Consider the following 21,114-nt stretch of genomic DNA (forward strand, 5'->3'; position numbering starts at 1 on the left):
CACGGCACGGCACGGCACGGCACGGCACGGCACGGCACGGAGTGCGGCGAGCCCCGGCCCGGTAGCGCTTCGGCCCGCGGCCCCAGCAGCGCCGCGCCAGACCCCGCGCCCCTCACCTGGAGGCACGGAGACCACGGCGCGGAGACCTCCCGCTCGCTAGAGTGACCGGAAGGAAGTGGCGGCGGCGCGGAGGCGGGGCATGCGCAGCTGCCGCAGCCCCGCCCCTCCCATGGCTGCTGGCGGTGGGCTGCTGTCCCGGGCCCGGCGGCAGGAAGCGGTGCGGCTCCGCAAGCGGCGGTCGGTGCTATACAGCGACCCCGGCGCAGCCGCCGGGCAGGCAGGCGCAGGTAAGCGGGGCCGGGCGGGGCGGGCGAGCGGTGGCCCCAGCGGGACCCGTGACTGACAGCCTTTCCGTTGGCAGGCGCGGCGGCCGGGCCGGCGCGGCTGCTGGCGCTCACGGTGGCGCTGCGGGCGCTCAACTGCTTCCTTGTGCGGACCAGCTTCGTTCCGGACGAGTACTGGCAGGCGCTGGAGGTGGCGCATCGCTTGGTCTTCAAATATCCTTCCCCACTCCCCGCACCGCCTTTGCGCGGCAGGAGCGCTCGGGGCCCCGCAGCTCTTAGGCACAGAGGTAGATGCCTCCAACCGGGCAGGTCTGAGACTAGCGCTGCTCGAACGAAGCTTAACTGTAGTTGTTCGTGTCTGTCCTTAACATTAATAATTATGGCCACCTCACTTGGGAATGGGCACACGGCTTAAGGAGCTACTCGTACCCACTTATCTTCGCAGGCATCTACAAAGCCTTGCAGCTGCTGGCTCAGGATGATGTTCAGCTGCTGGTGAGTGCATCTGCTATTAAAATCAAATTTAAAAGCATTGCATTTAAAATTCAGTGTGTGTTTATCATTGCCCAGGTAAAATACAAAGCCTTGAATCTGGCAGTTAGAAATGTCTGAGCACAGAGACCTCACAGAAGCATTGCACATGAGTAAACAACGCTTTCATAGGTCTCCCATCACAGCACTCATGCCTGTGACTGCAGAGCATTATTCTTGGTCTCCATTCCTCTCCCTGAATTTCAGACTGATATTGTTTGTCACTGCGTCATAATTACTCAGTAGTTCAGTTCTCTGAAGTGTTTAATAATACATATTTGTACTAAGCTCACTAACAGCCCCGTTTGATAACATCCGAGGTAAATGGCAAAAAATTGTATTTCTAATTTCTAAACACTTTCAGTTGAACTGTAGCTTTGTTTTAGCAGAAATGCTACTCTTACCAAAGGACTTTACTATTTAAAAAAAATGGTAAAACGCTATAGTGAATATTCACTGATTGACCATTTTCATGTCAAAACAGTCAGTCACTAATTCAGTAGCCCTCCCTTCAGACTTGGCAGTGAACAGGTTTGTTGCAAGTGAAACTTTCTCTCTGCTGACACAGATCTGGGTCCCTAGACTTGCACAGGCAGTGCTGGCAGCTTTTGCTGATGTGAAGCTTTACTCACTAGTGCGGCACCTTGAAAATGCAGAAACAGCCAAGTGGGTGGTGAGTCTCAGCTTTTCAAAACAATTATGCCTGTTAATAAACACTGTTTGCTGCAGTGTGAACAACAGCAAAATGACAATAAGTCATTTATCATTATCTCCAGAACAAGCATTATCACCTTCATTTAAACAACAGTATTTAACTTTTCTCCCTGTGCATAAGTTTGTTCATCATTATTTTCAGTACTTCTGCCAGCTGTGTTCCTGGTTTACATGGTATTCCTGTACCAGAACTCTAACAAACACCATGGAAACTGTTCTTACCATTTTTGCGCTTTCCTACTATCCAATAAGAGGTTCAAAGATGGGGAGCAGGTGAGCAGCTTTCTACTAACTGTACTGATAATTTTTTGGCTTGGGATAACATCAATCTACTGACACTGTTTAAAATGCTACTTTTTATCTTAAAATATAAGGCAATCAAAATCACCTGATTCCTGTAGCAAGAGCTGTAGACCATGGGGGGAAGAGCAGTTGTATTTCCTCTAAATTGAAGCCATGACAGAGCTGGTATTTAAAATAACTATTATCCAGTTCCCTTGTGCAAATTACTACTTTATGGGAAACTTAAACTGGACTTTAAAGGATTGGAAGTTGTTGTAACTAGGAAAAGAGAGCTAGAGCTTGTTTGGGTTCAGATACAGGTGAATTCATAGCAATTTCTTTTCCTTACCAGCTATTTAAGTAAGTATGTGCTTCTAGTTAGCAAATCCACTGCAAATAAAGCAGTTATGTAGCTGGCAGCCTTCCAAGGAAAAGTATCTTTTTTTTCTTGTATCTGCAAGATACAAGAGTATTTGCACTGAGAGAATCAGAGTTATCTGCAGCATGAAAAACTTTGGTCAGAGACATGATGGTAAATTGTTGAGATGTCGCCATTCACAAAAGAACTGACCAGGTCTTTTGGTAAGTGTATGTTTTTATGTTCCCTCATTCTAGCTGCAAATATTTAGCTTTGATAGCACTTGCAATTGTTATTCGTCCCACTGCTGTTATCCCGTGGATACCTTTGGTCTTCAGTCATTTTTTGCAAGAACAGAGGAAAGCAGACTTCATCCTACACAGCTGCATTCCAGTAGGGTAAGTTCTTTCTGAATTTGAACTCTGACTGTGCACAGCTGTATTTTAAGACTAATTTTACTACTGCAAAAGCAGACAACCCAAAAAATCTGATTTAACAAACAAGCACAAAAATAGGATCCTTTGCAAAAGCTGAAAGAAGGAGCATGCTTCCTTTCAATTAATGCATACGTTGCAAAACAGCACTGGAAGAGATTTCATGAGGGCAAGCCAAGAACACCATTCCAGCTTAATATGGGATTGTGCCAAGGATACCAGGTGATGGCCAATGGCCACAAGTATGGATAATTGAAAAGAGGATTAGGAATCAGGGAGTTTTGACAGCTATTTGGAGAAGAGTAGAATCTGATGCAAAAGCAATCCAACCAATATCAGTGCAACCCACTTTCCATTTTTGCAGATTGGTCACAATAGGAAGCTCTTTAATAATTGACCGTGTGTTTTTTGGTGAGGTAAGTTGTTTTAAATTTGATTTACATGGAGAAGGTTGGGTTTTAGCATTTTAACACGGGCAGATGTTTCAGGGTTCCCTAACTTGTTACTTCTGTGAATATTTGGCCTATCATCTCTAAATACGTCTTAAGCCATAAACCTCCTTAAACACTGACTATTAAGTTACTTTAAATGATGGGCTGTTACTTAAAATTGGTATATGCTCAGCTCTCAATAAATCAACAGTTACCAGCAAATTACAAAACTTACACACGCCTGTGTTTAATTGCTAAATGTAGGAAATCTGTGTGAGGAGTCCTAGTAGAAAATAAGTATGAATGAAAATACTGTATCATTTAAGGCCGGTGATAACTGTGTAATTCAATTTAGCTGCTGGTTTTCATTCTGGATTTGTATTTAACTTCTCCCCCCAAATTTCCCAGTGGGTACTGGTTCAGCTGAACTTCTTGAAATTCAACGTGCTACAAAATTCTGGAACGTTTTATGGATCTCATCCTTGGCACTGGTACTTCACTCAGGGACTACCAGTCATCTTGGGTACCCATCTGCCTTTTTTTATTCATGGCTGTGTACTGGCACCAAAAAGGTATCGCATCTTTCTAATGGCAGTGATTTGGACAGTGTTGGTGTACAGGTAATTTCTCCTAAATTTAATTACTGTCTTTCACTGGTTGTGTTCTTTTCAAAGATAATGTCACCTCTAGAACAGAAAAAGCACAGTATTCAGGTTAAGTGATAGAAGACTTTGAACTATTCAAACACTCCAGGAAATGCAGCCAGTTATTCAATAGTGTCTGGAATTTTACATAATCCTATTTCTTGTATTACTACCAAGCATGCATTTTTAGAATTGATTAGACCCTTACAGAATCAAGTAATTCTGCATCAAGTACAATGGAAGGGGGGGTGGGAGGGAACCCAAACCCTACCAAACCCAACCAGCCAATTACTTAACAGGTGTTTAAGCAGTAATAGAACTAGCTAGAAAACTACATTTACTAGATGCCTGTTAACAAAAATACCATTGCATTTGGTTCTTTAATACTTCCCCAGTAAGATGAGGTGTTCTTAGGCCTCTAAAACTTACTCTATTCAGAAGTCTACACGCAGCTGCTAAAATCTGTCATAGGACTGACTGTATGTCTCATTTTAAGGTGAGAAGTACAGAAAAGGTAAACTGTTTCTAAGCATCTGAATTAAATGAGAGACACTGAGACAAGAAAAGATACAGCAAATTAATAAATACGAAATAATACAAAGTGATAAATGATACTATTATTTATATTATATAAATATACTATTTATATTAGCAGAATATAGCAAAACAGTAGAAAGGCTGCAAATGCCAGCTCTGCTTAATGTCTGACTCAGAACTGGGTGTAGCTCTATTGGATTTAGGCCTTTTTTACTCCCTTATTCTTACAAGAACCTGTTCAGTTACCTGATGTGAGTCTTGCACTAATCCCCAAAAGTATCTCCTAAATTGGCTTCGGAAATTGTGTCAAGTTGTATTAGCAGAGGTGAATGTTTCTTTGTTAGATATAAATGGGTACTTGAATCTTAGCTTCTCATCCACACTTTTTATTGTGTTTTATTACAGAAAGCAAATTGGTGAAGTACTAGCTAAGTAGCATCTTGCAGTCATAGATTCAGCCCACTTAATTGCTAGAGTAGTAGCCAGGTAATTTTATTAGTGCTTGGTTTAAAGTAACAATTTAACTTAATGTACTCCTTATGTTCTTTAAAAGTGACAATTTGGATTTTTACTCTAAACTGCTGCCATGCCAAAAGCTTTTTAGTACATGCAGGCACTTTTTCCTCAAGCCCTCCATGCTCTAAAAAACACATTTTATCAACAGAACTGATACATGTAACTTTCTTGCTGTAGTGTTATATGTTCTGTTACAGCATGCTGAGCCACAAAGAATTCAGGTTCATCTACCCAGTACTGCCATTTTGCATATTTTTTTGTGGTAAGCATCATTTCAAATATCTTGCAACCTTCCCTGTATATAATTTTTACCTAAAGAGAGACCATTAATAGTCAATATAGGTAGTTGACAAAAGATTCTTAAAACTAGCCCAACCTTTTCTTACAGCTAGGAAAAGAAAGTTAAAAAAAAAATCGGAACAGTGTGACAGAAGCACAGATGGAGAATCCTTAGCACGATAAAAGTACTTCCTGCAAAACAATACAAAAATTGCCTCAGTGACTTCTAACCTTTTAGCAATGACATCCTCGCAGTGAATTTTGTTCCTTGTCTCCTCTAGTATTTTTCCACTCAGTTCTCTCAAATATGCTCAACAAATGCCTTTGAGTATTGAATAAAACCAAGTATTTAAGACTTAAAATTATCATTGATAGATCCAGATCTGTTAGTAGATGGTGCTGAAAAGTTACAAAGGAAAGATTAAAACTTCTGAAACACGAAGCTGCATTGCTGTAGTTTAAATACAAGTTCAAAATAGATGAACCAATAAAATCTGTAGTTTTCTTTAACCTGCTTGGCTAGTCTAAACAAAAGTAAATCTTACTTCAATAGTTCTGCTCTCTGATGAGATCAGATATCTAATATATCTTGGCTTAGTTCAAGAGCAGATTGAAGATGAATCAGTACTACCTCACATGCAGAAAAATTCCAATCAGACCACTATTGTTTGTTAATATCCCTCAACTTTCATGTCTATAAGGGACTGATCTGCGCAATTTCTCAAGAGCTAATTAACCACATTTGGATCCTGTAGTACAGAAAAAAAATAACTAAAGCAGTCTTTAAACTGCTCAAAACATTATAAATAAAAGCAGAAAAAAACCCACATGAATTTTGAAGTCTTTTCCAAGCACAATTAAAGATAAATTAAGAGTGTTTCACAGAAGTAGTAAAAAAAATGCCTATAATATTTCCACTTGAGCTTAAACCACAGACTAATTAGAGGACTTTGTTTTCATCTGAGATTAAGATCTGCAATTTGTCAGAATAGACTAGCTGAAGACTAACTTAACTTACTTGTTACTGCCTTCTGAAACAGGCCTATTCTAACTTGTTTCTGTGATTCAGTAAAGGTGGTCACGAGGCTAGGCTGCATAAAATATTTTTATCTCCTAATACTGACAAGCACATGACTTGATGAGTGTTTCCACACTGGCTGCAACATGAAGCTGCCTTCTGTGCAAGGTTCACCTAAGTTGTGGTTGTGAGAAACAGGTTTATACAGCTATCTCCCACCAGAAGAAATGTCCCACCCTGGTATTGGCTTCTTCAAGAAAAGTAGGGAGGAAAGGGCAGGGATGAGAGATGGGAAAAGATAGAGGGGTAAGCTTTTCCAAGGATAGTAGCCTAAAACCAAGTAACGGTACAAAAATGCTGTAGCTTTCAGCATGTTGGAAAGGAAGACCACCACAGCCATACCAGAGCACATGTAGTTGCCATTTATTCTGGCTCTGCTTGGACAAGACTGAATCAGAACACATCAATAAGTCAACACATATCATTCATCCAAACTACTGAATGGACTATTTTTCCCCACAAGAAATTTAAGCTCTAAAGAGACAAAGCACTGGCTTTGAAATCATACTTCTGTACTTCAAAAAATAGGTATGGGCTTAACATTTACACTGTTAAATACAATAGTTAATAAAGGCAAAGTCTAACCTTTGAATTCCCATTCAAAGAGCAAAGACCAAGAACACTGTTAAATTACTTCAAAGCAAGGTATTTTGTTACCAACCAAGTAATGGTTTTCTAATAAGTTACGGTACTTTCAAAAATATTGTGTGGAACTGTATTTCTTTCTTTCTAAAACCTTCTCAAATGTTTCTATAGGATATTCCTTGAAACACTTGAAAGCATGGAAGAAATCTGCAGCAAGTTTCCTGCTTTTATCAAACTTAGTCCCAGCCCTGTACACAGGCTTGATTCACCAGCGAGGCGCTCTTGATGTTATGAGCCACATACAGCAACTTTGTAATAACTCTTACCAGTCTCAAGCTTTTGTCTTCTTCATGATGCCGTGCCACTCTACTCCATTTTACAGGTATTAAAATAGTTAACAGTGTACTATATTAAAATCCATACACTTAAGCAGAAATTAAGGTGGGGGTTTTTCCTAAGGATAGACCTATACAGGAAGTTTTAATTTTTCATATAGCTAATATAGAATGAATAGGGGAAACAGGCCAAATGCTTATACCACAGAATAAAATTTAATATCTAAGCTTTATTTAGCTTTTGTAAAATAGCTTTGTATGAGGATATACAGTTAGTCTTATGACTTCTGAAAGTAATTCATACTTCTTCATTTATCTGTAGCAAAGCTAAAGAGTAATTGTTAGAATCAATCTGTTAATTTTAACTTTACTTCTGCTGCTAGAGAGTAATGTAATTACAACATGTAATGACCAAGGTCATTATTCCAGAAAGTTTGTAATAGATCTTGGCAAGTAAACAAATGTTAAAGCAGATACAAACAGTGAAGTTGGTATGGAAAAGCACCTTTTCAAGAAACTGATGTTACGCAGATGGTATTTTTATTAAGATAAATCTGCTTTCTGTGAATTTCTAATAACATAGTCACAACAGTTTGGAGGTGAATCCACTTGTTCTACTTTTGCTTTCATATGAAGTACAGAGGGAAGAAAATGGGACCCTGGGGTAAAAAAAAATCCTAAGTATTTGATTTTGGCTTTGACTGAAGTATCTTTAAGTGCTGAGTCACTGCAAATCTTAGATACTGGTCAGTTTATCCTGAAGTGCTTGTTTTGTTTGTCTCTCTAGTCATGTTCACTGTCCTCTAAAAATGAGATTCCTTCAGTGTCCCCCAGACCTAACTGGAAATGAGAGCTATATCGATGAAGCAGATGTATTTTACTCTGATCCACTTGGTTGGCTTAATAAGGAGTTTTACAATGATACGTTATTACCCAGTCACTTGATCTTCTTCAGCGTGCTAGAACAGGTATGGTAACTGCAAACTCAAACAAACTAGTTTTAAGGTCAAGATACAAAATAAATTAGGGAGGAGTTATAGTTAAGTTTTTTGGAAATTGCCGTCCACAACTTTTTATAACAGCTTAAACTGAAACTGAACTGTCTGTTCTGTAATACAGATACCATTCCAGCGATACATATACTTCACATTCGTGTATGCAGTCTCCTCTGTGCTATGTCTAGATGCCATAAAGTAATGTTTTACAGAATTCTTCTCAAGCCATATTAAACCAAATGTGCAGTCTGTTCCCAGAACCATGCACTTTTAAGTAAGCAACAACAGCAAGCAAAAATGCCTGCAGTTAGACTGCTTTTTCCCCTCAGTTCTTTTATGAAGTCCATTTACTCAATGGTGTCTAAATTTCCACACCGGATAAGATCAGTCAGGATTGGTACCTCTTTTTCTAGCAGTCTTTCTTAAAATAAAGGATAAAATTTCCAGGGGACAGTTGAATTGATAATTTCAGAGGAGTCTGGAATACTATTCTGATGCTTCCAACTGTTCTTTCTGAGTGTGGAAACCAACGTATGTTCATTTACAGGAAATATCATCATTTCTAGCTTTAAGGGGCTATGAGAAAACAGCCACTGTCTTTCACACTCACATTCCTCAAGGACGAATTGGAAGCCATATCTACATCTACAGGAAAAACAATGAAGTGAATCACACCTGAAGATCTGTTTCTAGACTTAAGACCAAATGAGATCAGTTTTGTGTAGCAGTACTATGCTTAGAAGATGTTGTACTTCCAAACGGAGAGCGTAGTGAGTCTGAAACCGGGTAAGTCAAATGGGGAGGTCTGATCAGGCAGCCACTGCCCGTCCGGAAACACATAAACGTGTTCCTGAAGGCAACTACAGTAGTAGTGTGGCAGGGTGGGGCTACTGACCTACATTATAACACTGGAAAACATTAGGAAGACCAAAGTTACCATATGACTATTTAAGCAATAAAAAAAAATCAGACAAGACTGGACCATTTTTATAGCACTGTACAGCTATGCTAGGTTGTTTTATAAATAAACACTTCTACCCACAATGTCTCTTTATTTTGTTCTACAATATGCAGATAGGCAAGACATTTCAAGTGCTTAAATCAGCAAGCTGATTAGGATGCAGCACAGCAAATTCTTCACAATTCAACAGGCTCTTGAACACTGCCCCCCCCCCACCAAAGACAAGAAGCAAGTGTAAGATTACAAAACACTAACAAATACATTACCATAATGTAGCCATAATGAAGACCTATTTTTTGAAGGATGAGATGAAGTTAGTATATCAAACACTGAAGTTAATTATTGGTACATTATGCATGACTCAAGCTTGAACTACACTAATGGAATGCAATTAAGCGTATTTTTCACACACAAGTCACTGCATGCCTAACTTCTGGAACAATACTGCTGGCACCCAACTATCGCTTCCAAACAACAGTTAAAGCAACAGTACAGAATATGCAAACTGGAAAGCTTGACTTCAGCCTTTTAACAAAAATTTGTAAAAATCAAATTATTTAGAGAAAAGAACTTGCATCTTGCTGCTTTGTTGAAAACAATTAGTTTCTGGAGAGGATGTGAATTCTAATTTCATTTTTACCATAAATTACTCAGTATTTGGGATCAAAGGGTAATTGCCCCAATTCTATTTCAAGATTTGCCATGTGTCTTCCATTAGTGCGACCATGTTTTTGCCATTTACCTTCTCTTTTATTACGGTGGTGGTACTTCTGAGCTTGTTTTTCATGTCTGGAATTTTCAGTTTGTGTATAAGAAGGCCTTTTAGGTCGACTGCAAGGAATAAACAAAAGCTTATTACCAGTCTTATAAAAAGCATCTCTAAAAGCATTTTTTGAAACACAGTTACATTGTCAAGAACAGCTTTTAACATGCTGAGTATGAGTGAAAACTCCCTGAAATTAGTATTGAAGTAGTCCTTGGGGGGACTACTAAATGGGGGGTGGGAGTGGTATTTGTTTGTTGAAATCATCAATAAGGTGGTACATTTAAAAGAAATCCTTTCTTGAAAGAAAAATGCTCTGCAGCTGCTTGCCCCAAAGTTCTTTTCAGCATAAAGCCAGGTAAGCAGCTGTTTGATTACCCCTTCTGTGATGCTTGAGTAAGGTCTCAATCTGTTTTTCAGTTGCTCTATTCTGCTCTATAAAAATAATGAAAAACTTCACACACACTCAGGGAAGCAGGCTTTATGCACCATGTCAGGGGTTTTCATCTACAATAACTACATTTATACAGAGAGAGGGGGCACTGACAAAATACTGATGCTCACTGTTGCAGTTTTTGATGTAAACAGGGCAATTATACTACATGCTGTTACCATGTGACCAGCATCTCTAGCCTTCTGCTAAGCCAAATTAAGACTATTTCCATCCTCAGTGTCACACAAACATCTGTATAATGCTATCAGGAAATGAGTAAGTTCTGTTTTTCTACAAACTGAATTAAAATCCTCAAAATTTAAGTATTAATTAAAAACAAAGTTCATTTTAGTGATAAAATAGCAGTATTCAGACTATAAATAAAAACAAAACTTGGACCGTATGTTTGCCAAAACTGCATATTAAAAAGACTATTTGGTAGCTGATAATAGCAGTATCATCCTCATGGTTGAACTTCTAACAAGAGAAAGTACTACCTGACAATCACTTAGTAACCCCAAAGTGGTTAAATATTCATTTTATGCTGCAATAAACACATGAATAAGTCCAGAAGAGAAACTTGACTTAAGAGCTGCACCTCGATCTAAATACTAAATACACTTTGCACTGAATGCCAGCACAGGGAAAAGTCCTATTATGTCTACAAGGCCAACTTCTTGTGTATTATACATTAGTTACCTGATCAGAATAAACAATAGCACAAGAGACTATATAGCCAATTTTGTAATAGCAATGATATTAAAAGCCACATAAAACATACACAGGTGTTCCAGAAAGAGCAAGTTCCACACGATATATTAAGGCTGCTTGCTTAATTTTCTTTCACCAAAGTCAATGCAGTAGAAAGAGTCTACCACATCTAGCTCCATTGGGCCAGCTAGGCAGCCATCACATCTGCTCTGTAGAAGCCCTGAGAATACCATTAAATATGGCAAAGTAACGTAGGAACCAGTTCATGGCAAGGACCTTTGTAAGCAAGTTTGAACAAAATTTAGTTAGGGTCAGAATCTGAACTAAAGCCTACCATTTGAGTAGCTCTGCTCTAAGCACACAGACTCAGTATTACAGTAAGCTATAACAGAGTAGCAAAATTCCTCAAAAGCCAGCAAGGAACATCCCTGCCAGAACAGGACTTTGAGACTACTCAAATATATCCCAAACCCTTGTCATTCAATGAAGGACAAGGAAGTCCTAGTTAATGCTTCTCCTGAAATAGTTATTCAATCCATCAGACAAGCAATCATAGCTGTTCAATCTAAAGTAATCCCACTTGTAGTTACAAGGTTTTCTGAAAACCTCAATAGAAATACTAGCTTGTGTGGCATACAGTGAATCTGTAGTGCCTCCCAGACTAACATCCCACACACAAGATTTATAAGGTACTACAGATCCACTTAATACAACACAATCTAGTATTTCTGTTAAGCCCTTCAGAAAGCCTTCTAGCATGTGTATATATGTTTGCACACGGATACACATGCAAGCTACAAGATACATACACACCAGAAGACCGCCTGTTAAGAAAGAGACTCTAGTTGACTTCACAAAGATTACTTAATTGTGTTAACAAGTTCAGGAAACACGGAAACAAACCTGGGTCCATACTGGGGTGAATTATCATAATGAAAGTAGTATCTGTAGATGTATTTGTCCAAATCCTCAAAAACCTTTTCATTATTATTTTGGTATTCCTTCATATCTTCCAGGTAATCCTTGACATCATTAACAAAATCAGTGAAGAGCATCTGGTCATGTATAAATATCCCATTATGAAAAAACTTATCGATGAAACTTTCTAGTTCTCTCCAGTGATGGAAGTTATGTACAACTTGTTGCAAATACTTTTTCATTAGCCGATTAAATTCATCCACCCTGATAGGATCCGATACTCTGTTAAAGAGACTAATGAATTCTTGATGAGCACATTCAAAAATACCGGAGCAGCCCTTTAGGCCAAACTGTTGTTTTCTATTGCACAAAGGATCATTGAGACATTTCTGTGAATCTGTATCTTTTTCAAATGTTGTAAACTGATGTTTTCTTCCATCTCTGAATTCTTTTGCCACGTTAGGTCCCCTGTAATGCATGTTCTTCGGATTCTCGTAAGAGGTATGTTCTCGATAAAAAGTTCGAGCTTTCTTGTTTGCCTCGTGTCTTCTATCATTTGACTTCTTCTCCTTTTCATCAAAGATGTTTTTTGTGGTATCTTTGAAGTGTCTGAATGTAGACTTGACAGAATCAGAGAATTTTTTCAGGTTTTCTTTCACTGCTTCTTTAGCCTGCTTAATCTTTTCTTTATGGTGTCTTACAAACTCTTTAGTGGAATTTTTCATAGCATCAAAAGTTTCCTTAACTGAACCAAAAAATGATTCCTTTGATTTCTTTTTAGCCTTACTTTGCCCCTTAGCACCTTTCTTTTGTCCCTTTTCATACATTTCTTGTTTTTCAGTTTGGTCTTTGGCTTCAACATACAGCTTCTCCCATAAGTCAGAGCGTTGCTGCTCGAAGTTTAGTTTTTTTTCTAGTTCTACTAGTCGTCCTCGCAGAGCTTCTATTTCTTGATTTTCTCTTAATGTATCATCATCTTCATTAGCATTGTCAGGTGTTTGACGAGAACTTAACTGTTCCAGTTCTTTTTTTAGAGCTTCCGTAACATGACGTTCTTTGTCCAGTTCTCTCCTTAACATCTGTGCCTCTGCAAACAGTGTTTCCTTTTGCCTAAGAAAGTTGTGGTTTCTTTGCTTTTCCTCTTCTAAATGTTCCCTTAGTTTTTGATTTTCCATTACAATAGACTCCGTGCTAGTACCTTTATCTTCTAAGTTTCTAATTTGTTGTCTTAGCTTCCTTAATTCTTCCTGAAGTGAGGCCAAAGCTTTTTCTTCCCTCTCTAGAGATTCTCTTAAGTGCTGATTTTCTGCAGCAAGACTTTTTTTTTGAGATTCAAAGGATTTCTTCTCCACCTCAGTAGAGGATAAACATGTGGCAAAATCTCCCTTGAGTGACTAATACAAGCAAAAAGAAACAAGCAAAAATACTACAATTAGAATTGTTACAATTTCAGGTAGAAAGATGAAAGACCAAGTGTCCTGGTTTCAGCTGTAACAGTTATTTTTCTCCTTCCCAGCAGCTGGTGCAGTGCTTTGTTTTGGCTTTAGTCTGAGAACAATGCTGATAACACACCAATGCTTTAGTTGTTGCTTACAGTAACGCTTACTCTGATCAAGGACTGTTCAGTCTCTCATGCTCTGCCATTGAGAAGGGGCACAAGAAGCTGGGAGGAAGCAGACAGGACACCTGACCCAAACTAGCCAAAGGGATATTCCATATCATGGCACATCATGCCCAGTATACAAACTGGGGGGGGAGGTGGGGGAGTGGAATTCTGATTTCTGGTTTGGTTTAAACCATGACACTAAGCTAGCCCAGGCAGAGTCTACTCGTCATTTTGGATGCAGTGACACATGTTGCAGCAAGATGCAAAAACAGAGCTAGCTTGTTTATCTTGGATATGCACACAAACACTTTCTTGGCAACAAAGACCATGTGAGAGGCTTCCCCTTCTAACCAGAGGTCATCATCCCTCGCTTGTATTGATTTAACTAGGTAAAGGACAGTAAACTAGGTACATGACTTGTAACATCATAAAAGGAAATGAAAATGTGCCTGTTTGATTTTTGTTGAATTATATTCAGCAAACTAGGTTTACAGATTACAAACCAAATTATATTAGCAGAAGCAAGGGCATTGAGCAGTTGGGACAGAAATTCAGGAACTGATTTAAATCAAATTTGTTGTTGAAGACAGGTGTTCATGTAACAATATCCTAACTCAAAAGGTTCTCCCCAGACTCTTTGACATCCTTGACAAACTCTCAGACTAAACAGATTGAATTATATATGGATGCTGCTATCAACAACATAAATGAAAAAATACTCAAACTGCATACATACACACACACACACGCACACACAAAGCACTCCCTAATCTTCTCTCTGGGCAATCTAATAGTAAGAAACTAAGAGAGTACAGGTCAAGTATTAAAAAAAAAAAAAACAAACCCCCCCAAAAAAAAACCTTTGGCAATTAAAAAGCAAATTATAAACTTGTGAGAGTTTTTTACCAGCCTATTCTATTTCAGCTGTCTTCATTAATGACATTATGGCATTATGTCATAGGAAAAGAGACAACCTCTGTGTCTGAATAGCTCCCAGACTACATACATAAACCCAGTATGTTTAAACACATTCCAACAACAAATTTGAAAAAATAAAAAAATCTTTGTCAAGAATTCAGGGGAAAGGAAAATTACATTGTCAGAAAGAGCTTGCTATAGAAAAATATGTACTGGATTTGTGTGACAAATTAATTTCACTTAGTGTAAGATACAGACATGACAGAATAACCCAGTAGCTTTCAGTTAAACTCATACCTACCCCCACTTTATGATACCCTTTATCTCCTTGCTCTTGTTGGCATTGGTAAAGGTCCTCTTTCATATCTTTTAATTCACGTGTCTTTGTCACCAGCTGCTGACGTTTCTGGACCTGTATTGTACCTACAAAGATAAAAAACCTTTTCTTGATAGTCTGAATTGCATTAAGCAGTTAAAAGAAACTGCTGAACCCAAACTTCATTTTCTCTGCAAATTCAAAAGCGTTCTTACTTTGCAATTTCTGCCCAGTACTTAACTAGCAACTGTTTAGCTGCAACAAAATAAAGACTGTAAACCCAGATTGTTACATATTGATTCTGTTTCTCCCAGAGATAAACCATTTCTCAAACAGACCCAAAAAATTCACTATTACACTCTTCTTTGATGACAGCAAATGAAGGAATTTTGGAACATTACATAGAAATAAGTTAGATGCATCACAACAGAAGTTATTGTAGGACAGGATACATGCAACTTTTCTGTCATTTTTTAGTAACGTGCAAGCCAACCAGGATAAAAGGGAGACCATTAGTCCATGCATTATCCACTTCAGAACTACATTTACTGTTAAGTTACATCAATGAGAAGATATTAGAACAGTATTTAAATTTCCATGCAGAAACACAGTTATTACACACTGCTTACAAGGCAGGAAGTATTTGCAGGCCCTGTTTTGTCATTCTTGTAATGAGTGAAGGCTAAACAGTAAGTAAATATCTTATTTTTCAACTGTCAGATAGAGGCTGAGACACCCTGTTTTTTGGAAAAGATCTCTTCATTGTACTAGCCACCAGTTTCTTCCATGAAGTAAACTTATTTACTGGTACTTTTTTACCTATCAGTTTTTAACACTGATGCAGTTTCTATTTCTTTGCTTTAAAGATTCTCTTGAATTGACCCTGCAGCAGATGGCAACAGCAAGTTTTAGGTATTTCTTTCAAACCCAGTGCAGCATATGCTAAGTTCTATTTCTGTATTTTAAAGGCAGGGGGGTGTACTATTAAACAGAAGAAATTCTGTAATTAATATTATGCCAAGGAATTTTTTGTGCTCTAAATTGCTGTTTAATGTATTGTCAAGTATGAACTTAAAAATAGACAATGCTCTACTAAACCAGCTGAACCTTAGTTCAGCTAAGGGAAAGCAATGTTTTTGCAGCAGTGATTGTTTTTAAGTTTACAGAGTCCTAATAAACTCTGAGAGCAGAGATCCTTGTGTAAGTGAATTTGAGTATGCCGACAGTAAATTTGATTTCTGTATTTATGCTTTATAGATACCTCTGAAGAATTCCATAGATCCTAAGAACCTGAAGACTGCATCTGAAGAATCCTTTAGTGTAAAGAGTTCACGTTAACAGGAGCCTGAATTACAGAAAAACACTTGAAACTGTTTCTCTCCTTATCAATAATCATAACTGGTAGATACACTAAGACATTAAAGCAAAAAAGACATTAGGCAACACAGAAAGAGTATCAAAGACACTGAAAATGCATGTAATGAGGTACCATCCCTCACTAATTGGTTTGTGTTCCCAGCTGGTACTCCAAGTCACAGCACCCTTTAGGTTTTGTAAGTAATCTATCCAAATCCCCCGCAATACAGCAATGTTCCCTTTTTTCAGATCTTGGTTAAATAAAAAAAGAAGTATCTTATTGTCCACAGGGAGAAATTTTTCTGGCAAGGGCTTCCTAACTTTAGCTCTTCCATTTACCTCTGCTTCTAGCATGTCAATAGACATTAGTGTTTACATCAGCTACTAGCTGCAGCTGCTACACAGTATTTTACATGACTGGAGTAGTCATTCCTACAATCCTGCATATACTTGTAATTCCTAAGACTTGATTTATTTTTTTAACGTAAGTATGCATACATACATGGATGCATGTGTACACATACACACTATTTATAAAGTAAATCTGAATGCAAACACAGCATCCACTCATGACTTACCTTCAGGTTTACCTAAGAAAAAAAAGTGCCAAGTAAAAATTAGTATAAACCTCAAATGTCAAAATTTAGACTCCTAACAATTAGCCATAATCAAATGCAGTTAGAATCATATTCCCAGTTTCTAACTGAATCACAAGTCTTAGGAAGGCACACTTTCATATAAAACTAAATCTACTTAGGAAAAATTACTGTTGAAAATAAATGTCCTCTAAAATTTTTATAATTGCACATGCATCTTAGAAGATCAGGATTCCACTACATAGATTTAGGTCTGGAACGAGTTCTGTTGTTTTGTTAAATGTAGTAACAATCTGTGTAATGCTTAACTTTAGGCAACGCACCAAACACAGAAAAATTGCTGCTCTCAGCATTCCCTAGACCACTCTGGAACTGCAAAGACAACTACAGCATATTTTTCTCCAACAGAGAGAGAAAAATAGTGATACTATGGACTGTTGTAAAAAATATGCCTTGCTTTTTATGGTACATTTACCAATAAGTACATATGGGGCAGAAGCCTGAAATAACTCTCTGAATGCTGTTACAAATGGTAAAGCACTACCCCAAATTTATTTCAAAAGGAAAGATGGAAAAATGAAGGGTACACACTGCAACATGAGACAGTAAGGAATTTCCATCTGGAAGGGCAACCAAAATTAAGTCATTTACTTTAATTTTAAATTATCATATATTAAATACAATTGCATTGCTGCAGGGCATCTCTATATTATCCATACATTGGCAGTTGCTTTTTCGCTTTTTTAGGTTTAGACTGTTAACAGAGAACACTGAAAAACTGGAGTCACACTAAAATGGCATTTTTTACGTTAGATGTTAATTCTGTGTATTTTGCTTTCTATAAACTCACCATAGAAGTGTCCAAAGCCCATGCTGATTGCAATCACCAAAGCCAGTATGATGCATCTGTTAAGGCCACTGCTGAATTGGCGTTTGTGCTGCTCTTCCCCAGGAGGCTCAGACTCTGGTTCAGCAGGTGACCCCCCCTCATCCTCGGAGCTGGGGATCAGCCTCTTCTTAGCCCGACGCTTTCGTACTGTGGGACTGGATTGATTGCTTGGTTCATCACTACTTGATTCATCATTGCTAGCCTGAGATGAAAAAACTGAAAACCAGCACAAAACATTCTTCAAAATGCATTAATTGTTGCTTTAAAAATCAATCTGAGTACCAAAACCCATAATATTTATGCAACATCTATTTGGAATTTATCTTAGAGAACATTAATAAAACAAAAATTATCAATGTAATACTTTACGCTGGATATTATGTAAGGAATGCTTGATGTCCACAGTTTAAGATTCATTTTCTCAAAGGAAAAGATAGAGAATCAAGAAATCATAAGCAAAAACGTTTGTGGTACTTCCCCATACTGTACCATTCACTCATTAGGAAAATGTTTCTTTCAGACCATCCTGCCTCATACACTGTCTCTCCAAATTCTTGTGAAGTAAAAAGGTTAAGAATTCTGATTTCCTTTTCTTACAGATATTGCGACTGAACTATTTAATAATGAAAGATTAACATAAAGGCTTGCTAAAAGAAAGCTTCCTAAGGAGCTATAGACATGGTTTTCTTGTATTCTCTCAAAAAAATTCCTTCTGTGAACTACATGCAGCTGCAGACAACATTCCATTAAAGTTCCATTAATGCAGATATTATAAATATCCAAAGGTTTGTACTGCACATTTATTTAAATATGTAAATTTGTTTACTTTTAATATCTACCATATACTACCTATAAACATCTTTACCCACCTTTCAAAAAAGCCAATTTCAACTACTGCTGCTCAGGAAAGGAACCACCCAGGTGCTTCTGTGTCTGTCCCTTCCTAAGGAGGGAGCTCACCAAGCCACTCTCCATCATTTATCAGCAGTCCTGGTCTAGTGGGCAGGTCCCAGGGGACTGGAGGTTGGCCAGCATGAGGTCTCTCTACAAAAAGGGCAAGAGGGAAGACCCCAAAAACTTCAGGCCTGTCAGCCTGACCTCAGCACTGGGGAAGGTCATGGAGATCATCCTAAATGAGATCACACAGCATGTGAGGTTTGAAAACCAGGAGATCAGGCCCAGTCAGTACGGGTTCATGAAGGGCTGGACCAACTTGTTCTCCTTCTACAACAAGGTGTCCCACCTGGTTAATGAGGGAAAGGCTGTGGATATTGTCTATTTGGACTTCAGTAAAGCATTTGACACTGTCTCCTACAGCATTCACCGGGAGAAACTGGCTGCTCATGGCCTGGGCATAGGTGTGTTCTTTGCTAGGTTAAAAACTGGCTGGATGGCAGAGCCCAAAGAGTGGTAATAAATGGTGTCACATCTAGTTGGCAGCTGGTAGCTAGCGGTGCCCCTCAGGGCTCAGTGTTAGCACCAGTGTCGTTTAATGTATTTATTGATGATCTGGACAAGGGGACAAGGGGATCAAATGCACCCTCAGTAAATCTGCAGATGACACCAAGTTGATTGGGAGTGTTGATCTGCTGGAGGACAGGAAGGCTCTGCAAAGCCAGACAGGCTGGATCCATGGGCTGTGGCCAATGGTATGAGGTTCGACAAGGCAAAGCGCTGGGTCCTGCACCTGGGCTGCAATTACCCCTTGCAATGCTACAGGCTTGGGGAAGAGTAGCTGGAAAGCTGCTCATGGAAAAGGATATGTGAGTGCTGACTGCCAGAGATGAACATGAGCCAGCTTGTGCCCAGGCAACCAAGAAGGCCAATGGCACGCTGGCCTGTATCAACAATAGTGTGCCCAGCAGGGCCAAGGAAGCAATCATCCCTGTTTACTTGGCACTGGTGAGGCTACACCTCAGATCCTGTGTTCAGTTCTGACCCCCTCACTACAAGAGAGACATCAAGGTGCTGTAGCAGGTCCAGAAAAGGACAAAGAAGCTGGGGAAGGATCTGGAGCAAAAGTCTGATAAGGAACAGCTGAGGGAACCGGGGTTGTTTAGCCTGGAGAAGGCTCAGGGGGACTTTATTACTCTCTACAACTACCTGAAAGGAGGATGGAGAAAGGAGGTGGCTGGTCTCTTTTCCCAAGTAAAAAGTGATGGGACAAGAGGTAACAGCCTCAAGCTGCACCAAGGGACATTTAGACTGGATATTCAGAAAAATTTCTTCACCAAAAAGGTGGTCAGGTATTGGAACAGGCTACATAGGGCAGTGGTGGAATCACTGACTTTAAAGTTTTCAAAAACCATGTAGAGATGAGGCACTTAGTGACATGGTTTAGTGGTGACTTGGCAGTCTTGGGGTAAAGGTTGGACTTCATGATCTTAAAGGTCTTTTCCAACCTAGCTGATGACATGATATGATTCTAACAGTCTGAATCCAAAACACTTCAATTACCTACCAATTTTGGAAGACTGAACTGGCCAAGATTTAAGATAAGACCCAATTCTAACCGTAAAAAAAACCCTTTTATATTCTTTTTCTAAAATGTTGTTTATGATACGATTTGTATGATCACATTCCTATAGCCCAAAAGCCATATATTCTAGCTGGGAAAATAATAACAGAGCTGTAATTGCTTCTTGTTTAGTGGTACAAATGCCTGCTGCATGTACTGTAAATAAATGTATATAATCCACTAGGTAAGTAATGATTATTTAAACCCTCTCCTTTGAAAACATTACTTTCAGGAGTAAGGCAAATACCAAAGGAAAGCAGTAGCAGGGTGAAAAAGCAGCTTTCAAATATCTATGTTCAGGTACCTAATTCACATGCCCAAAATAGATTCAGTGTGATCAATGAAGCCTCCAGCACATGACAAAGTGCTCGTGCTCAGACACTAAATTTGATGCCCACAATTACACAATGCTAATGCTCCTTCTAGATATATGGCTGTTCATTCTCATACCAGAGATCATCACTCAAATGTAGAAATATAAATACAGAGTTACTGTCCTTGAACATTTCACAACTGAAAATCATTTGTTTGAGCGAAGCCATGCACATATCACTGAACAGACAAGAATGCCAAGCAGTGCTGGCCATTATCTATAAAAAGCATTACCATCTCAGATCCTTCACTTAAATTAAATTCCAACTTAATAGATGTGATTGCATCAACCCCAGAAAAGATTACCGATTAGTATCTGGAATACACATCTGATTTCTGACTCCATGGACAAGAAACATGTCACATAACGAAAGGTAACCTCCCCTCCTAAGAAAACAATCCACTGTAGCCAGTTAGTCAAACCACACTGACCAAGCAGACACTGCAGTAAAGACAGATCACTTTAACCACTAATTGACATGCAGATTGTTTAAATGAATTTATATAGCTTGGCAGAAAAGGACAGTATTTTAGAATCAGTCACTGAAGCAGATGCATACTTCATTAACCCTGCACAATGAAGGCAAGCATTCTGAAATTAGTCAGGAGAGAGGTATTTAGAATTTACTAGAATGCAGAGGTCAGACATTATAAAAGATTATGCAGGACATACTTAGTAAGTGAAGATGTTACT

General features: G+C 38.7%; 3 protein-coding genes across 8 annotated transcripts in view; 1 reads left to right on the forward strand and 2 right to left on the reverse strand.

Moving 5' to 3' along the window:
* The window catches only part of RAB27A (RAB27A, member RAS oncogene family), a 37,428-nt gene extending 37,028 nt beyond the window's left edge, over positions 1 to 400 (reverse strand). Inside the window, exon 1 of the mRNA XM_065688327.1 lies at positions 117 to 400. The gene's annotated coding sequence lies outside the window, so the exon portion shown is untranslated. The remainder of the gene's footprint in view (positions 1 to 116) is intronic.
* On the forward strand, positions 1 to 9,107 carry PIGB (phosphatidylinositol glycan anchor biosynthesis class B). The gene is made up of 11 exons (XM_065688322.1): positions 1 to 347; positions 790 to 839; positions 1,444 to 1,548; positions 1,732 to 1,862; positions 2,487 to 2,627; positions 3,028 to 3,079; positions 3,503 to 3,714; positions 4,989 to 5,053; positions 6,905 to 7,115; positions 7,856 to 8,036; positions 8,611 to 9,107. Exons 1-11 carry the CDS (start codon positions 200 to 202, stop codon positions 8,740 to 8,742), a joined length of 1,428 nt encoding a protein of 475 aa, XP_065544394.1. The 5' UTR covers positions 1 to 199; the 3' UTR covers positions 8,743 to 9,107.
* CCPG1 (cell cycle progression 1) overlaps positions 6,495 to 21,114 on the reverse strand; it is a 27,931-nt gene continuing 13,311 nt past the window's right edge. For all 6 annotated transcript variants that reach the window (XM_065688319.1, XM_065688317.1, XM_065688318.1 and 3 more), the window contains 4 exons: positions 17,492 to 17,746; positions 14,675 to 14,796; positions 11,835 to 13,243; positions 6,495 to 9,855 (listed from right to left, as the gene is read on the reverse strand). In XM_065688319.1, the coding sequence (XP_065544391.1) occupies positions 9,675 to 9,855; positions 11,835 to 13,243; positions 14,675 to 14,796; positions 17,492 to 17,746 (1,967 nt within the window). In that variant the 3' untranslated portion in view covers positions 6,495 to 9,674. The remainder of the gene's footprint in view (positions 9,856 to 11,834; positions 13,244 to 14,674; positions 14,797 to 17,491; positions 17,747 to 21,114) is intronic.

This window comes from Lathamus discolor, chromosome 8, assembly GCF_037157495.1.
Source record: "Lathamus discolor isolate bLatDis1 chromosome 8, bLatDis1.hap1, whole genome shotgun sequence".
In the NCBI taxonomy this organism is placed as follows: domain Eukaryota; kingdom Metazoa; phylum Chordata; class Aves; order Psittaciformes; family Psittacidae; genus Lathamus; species Lathamus discolor.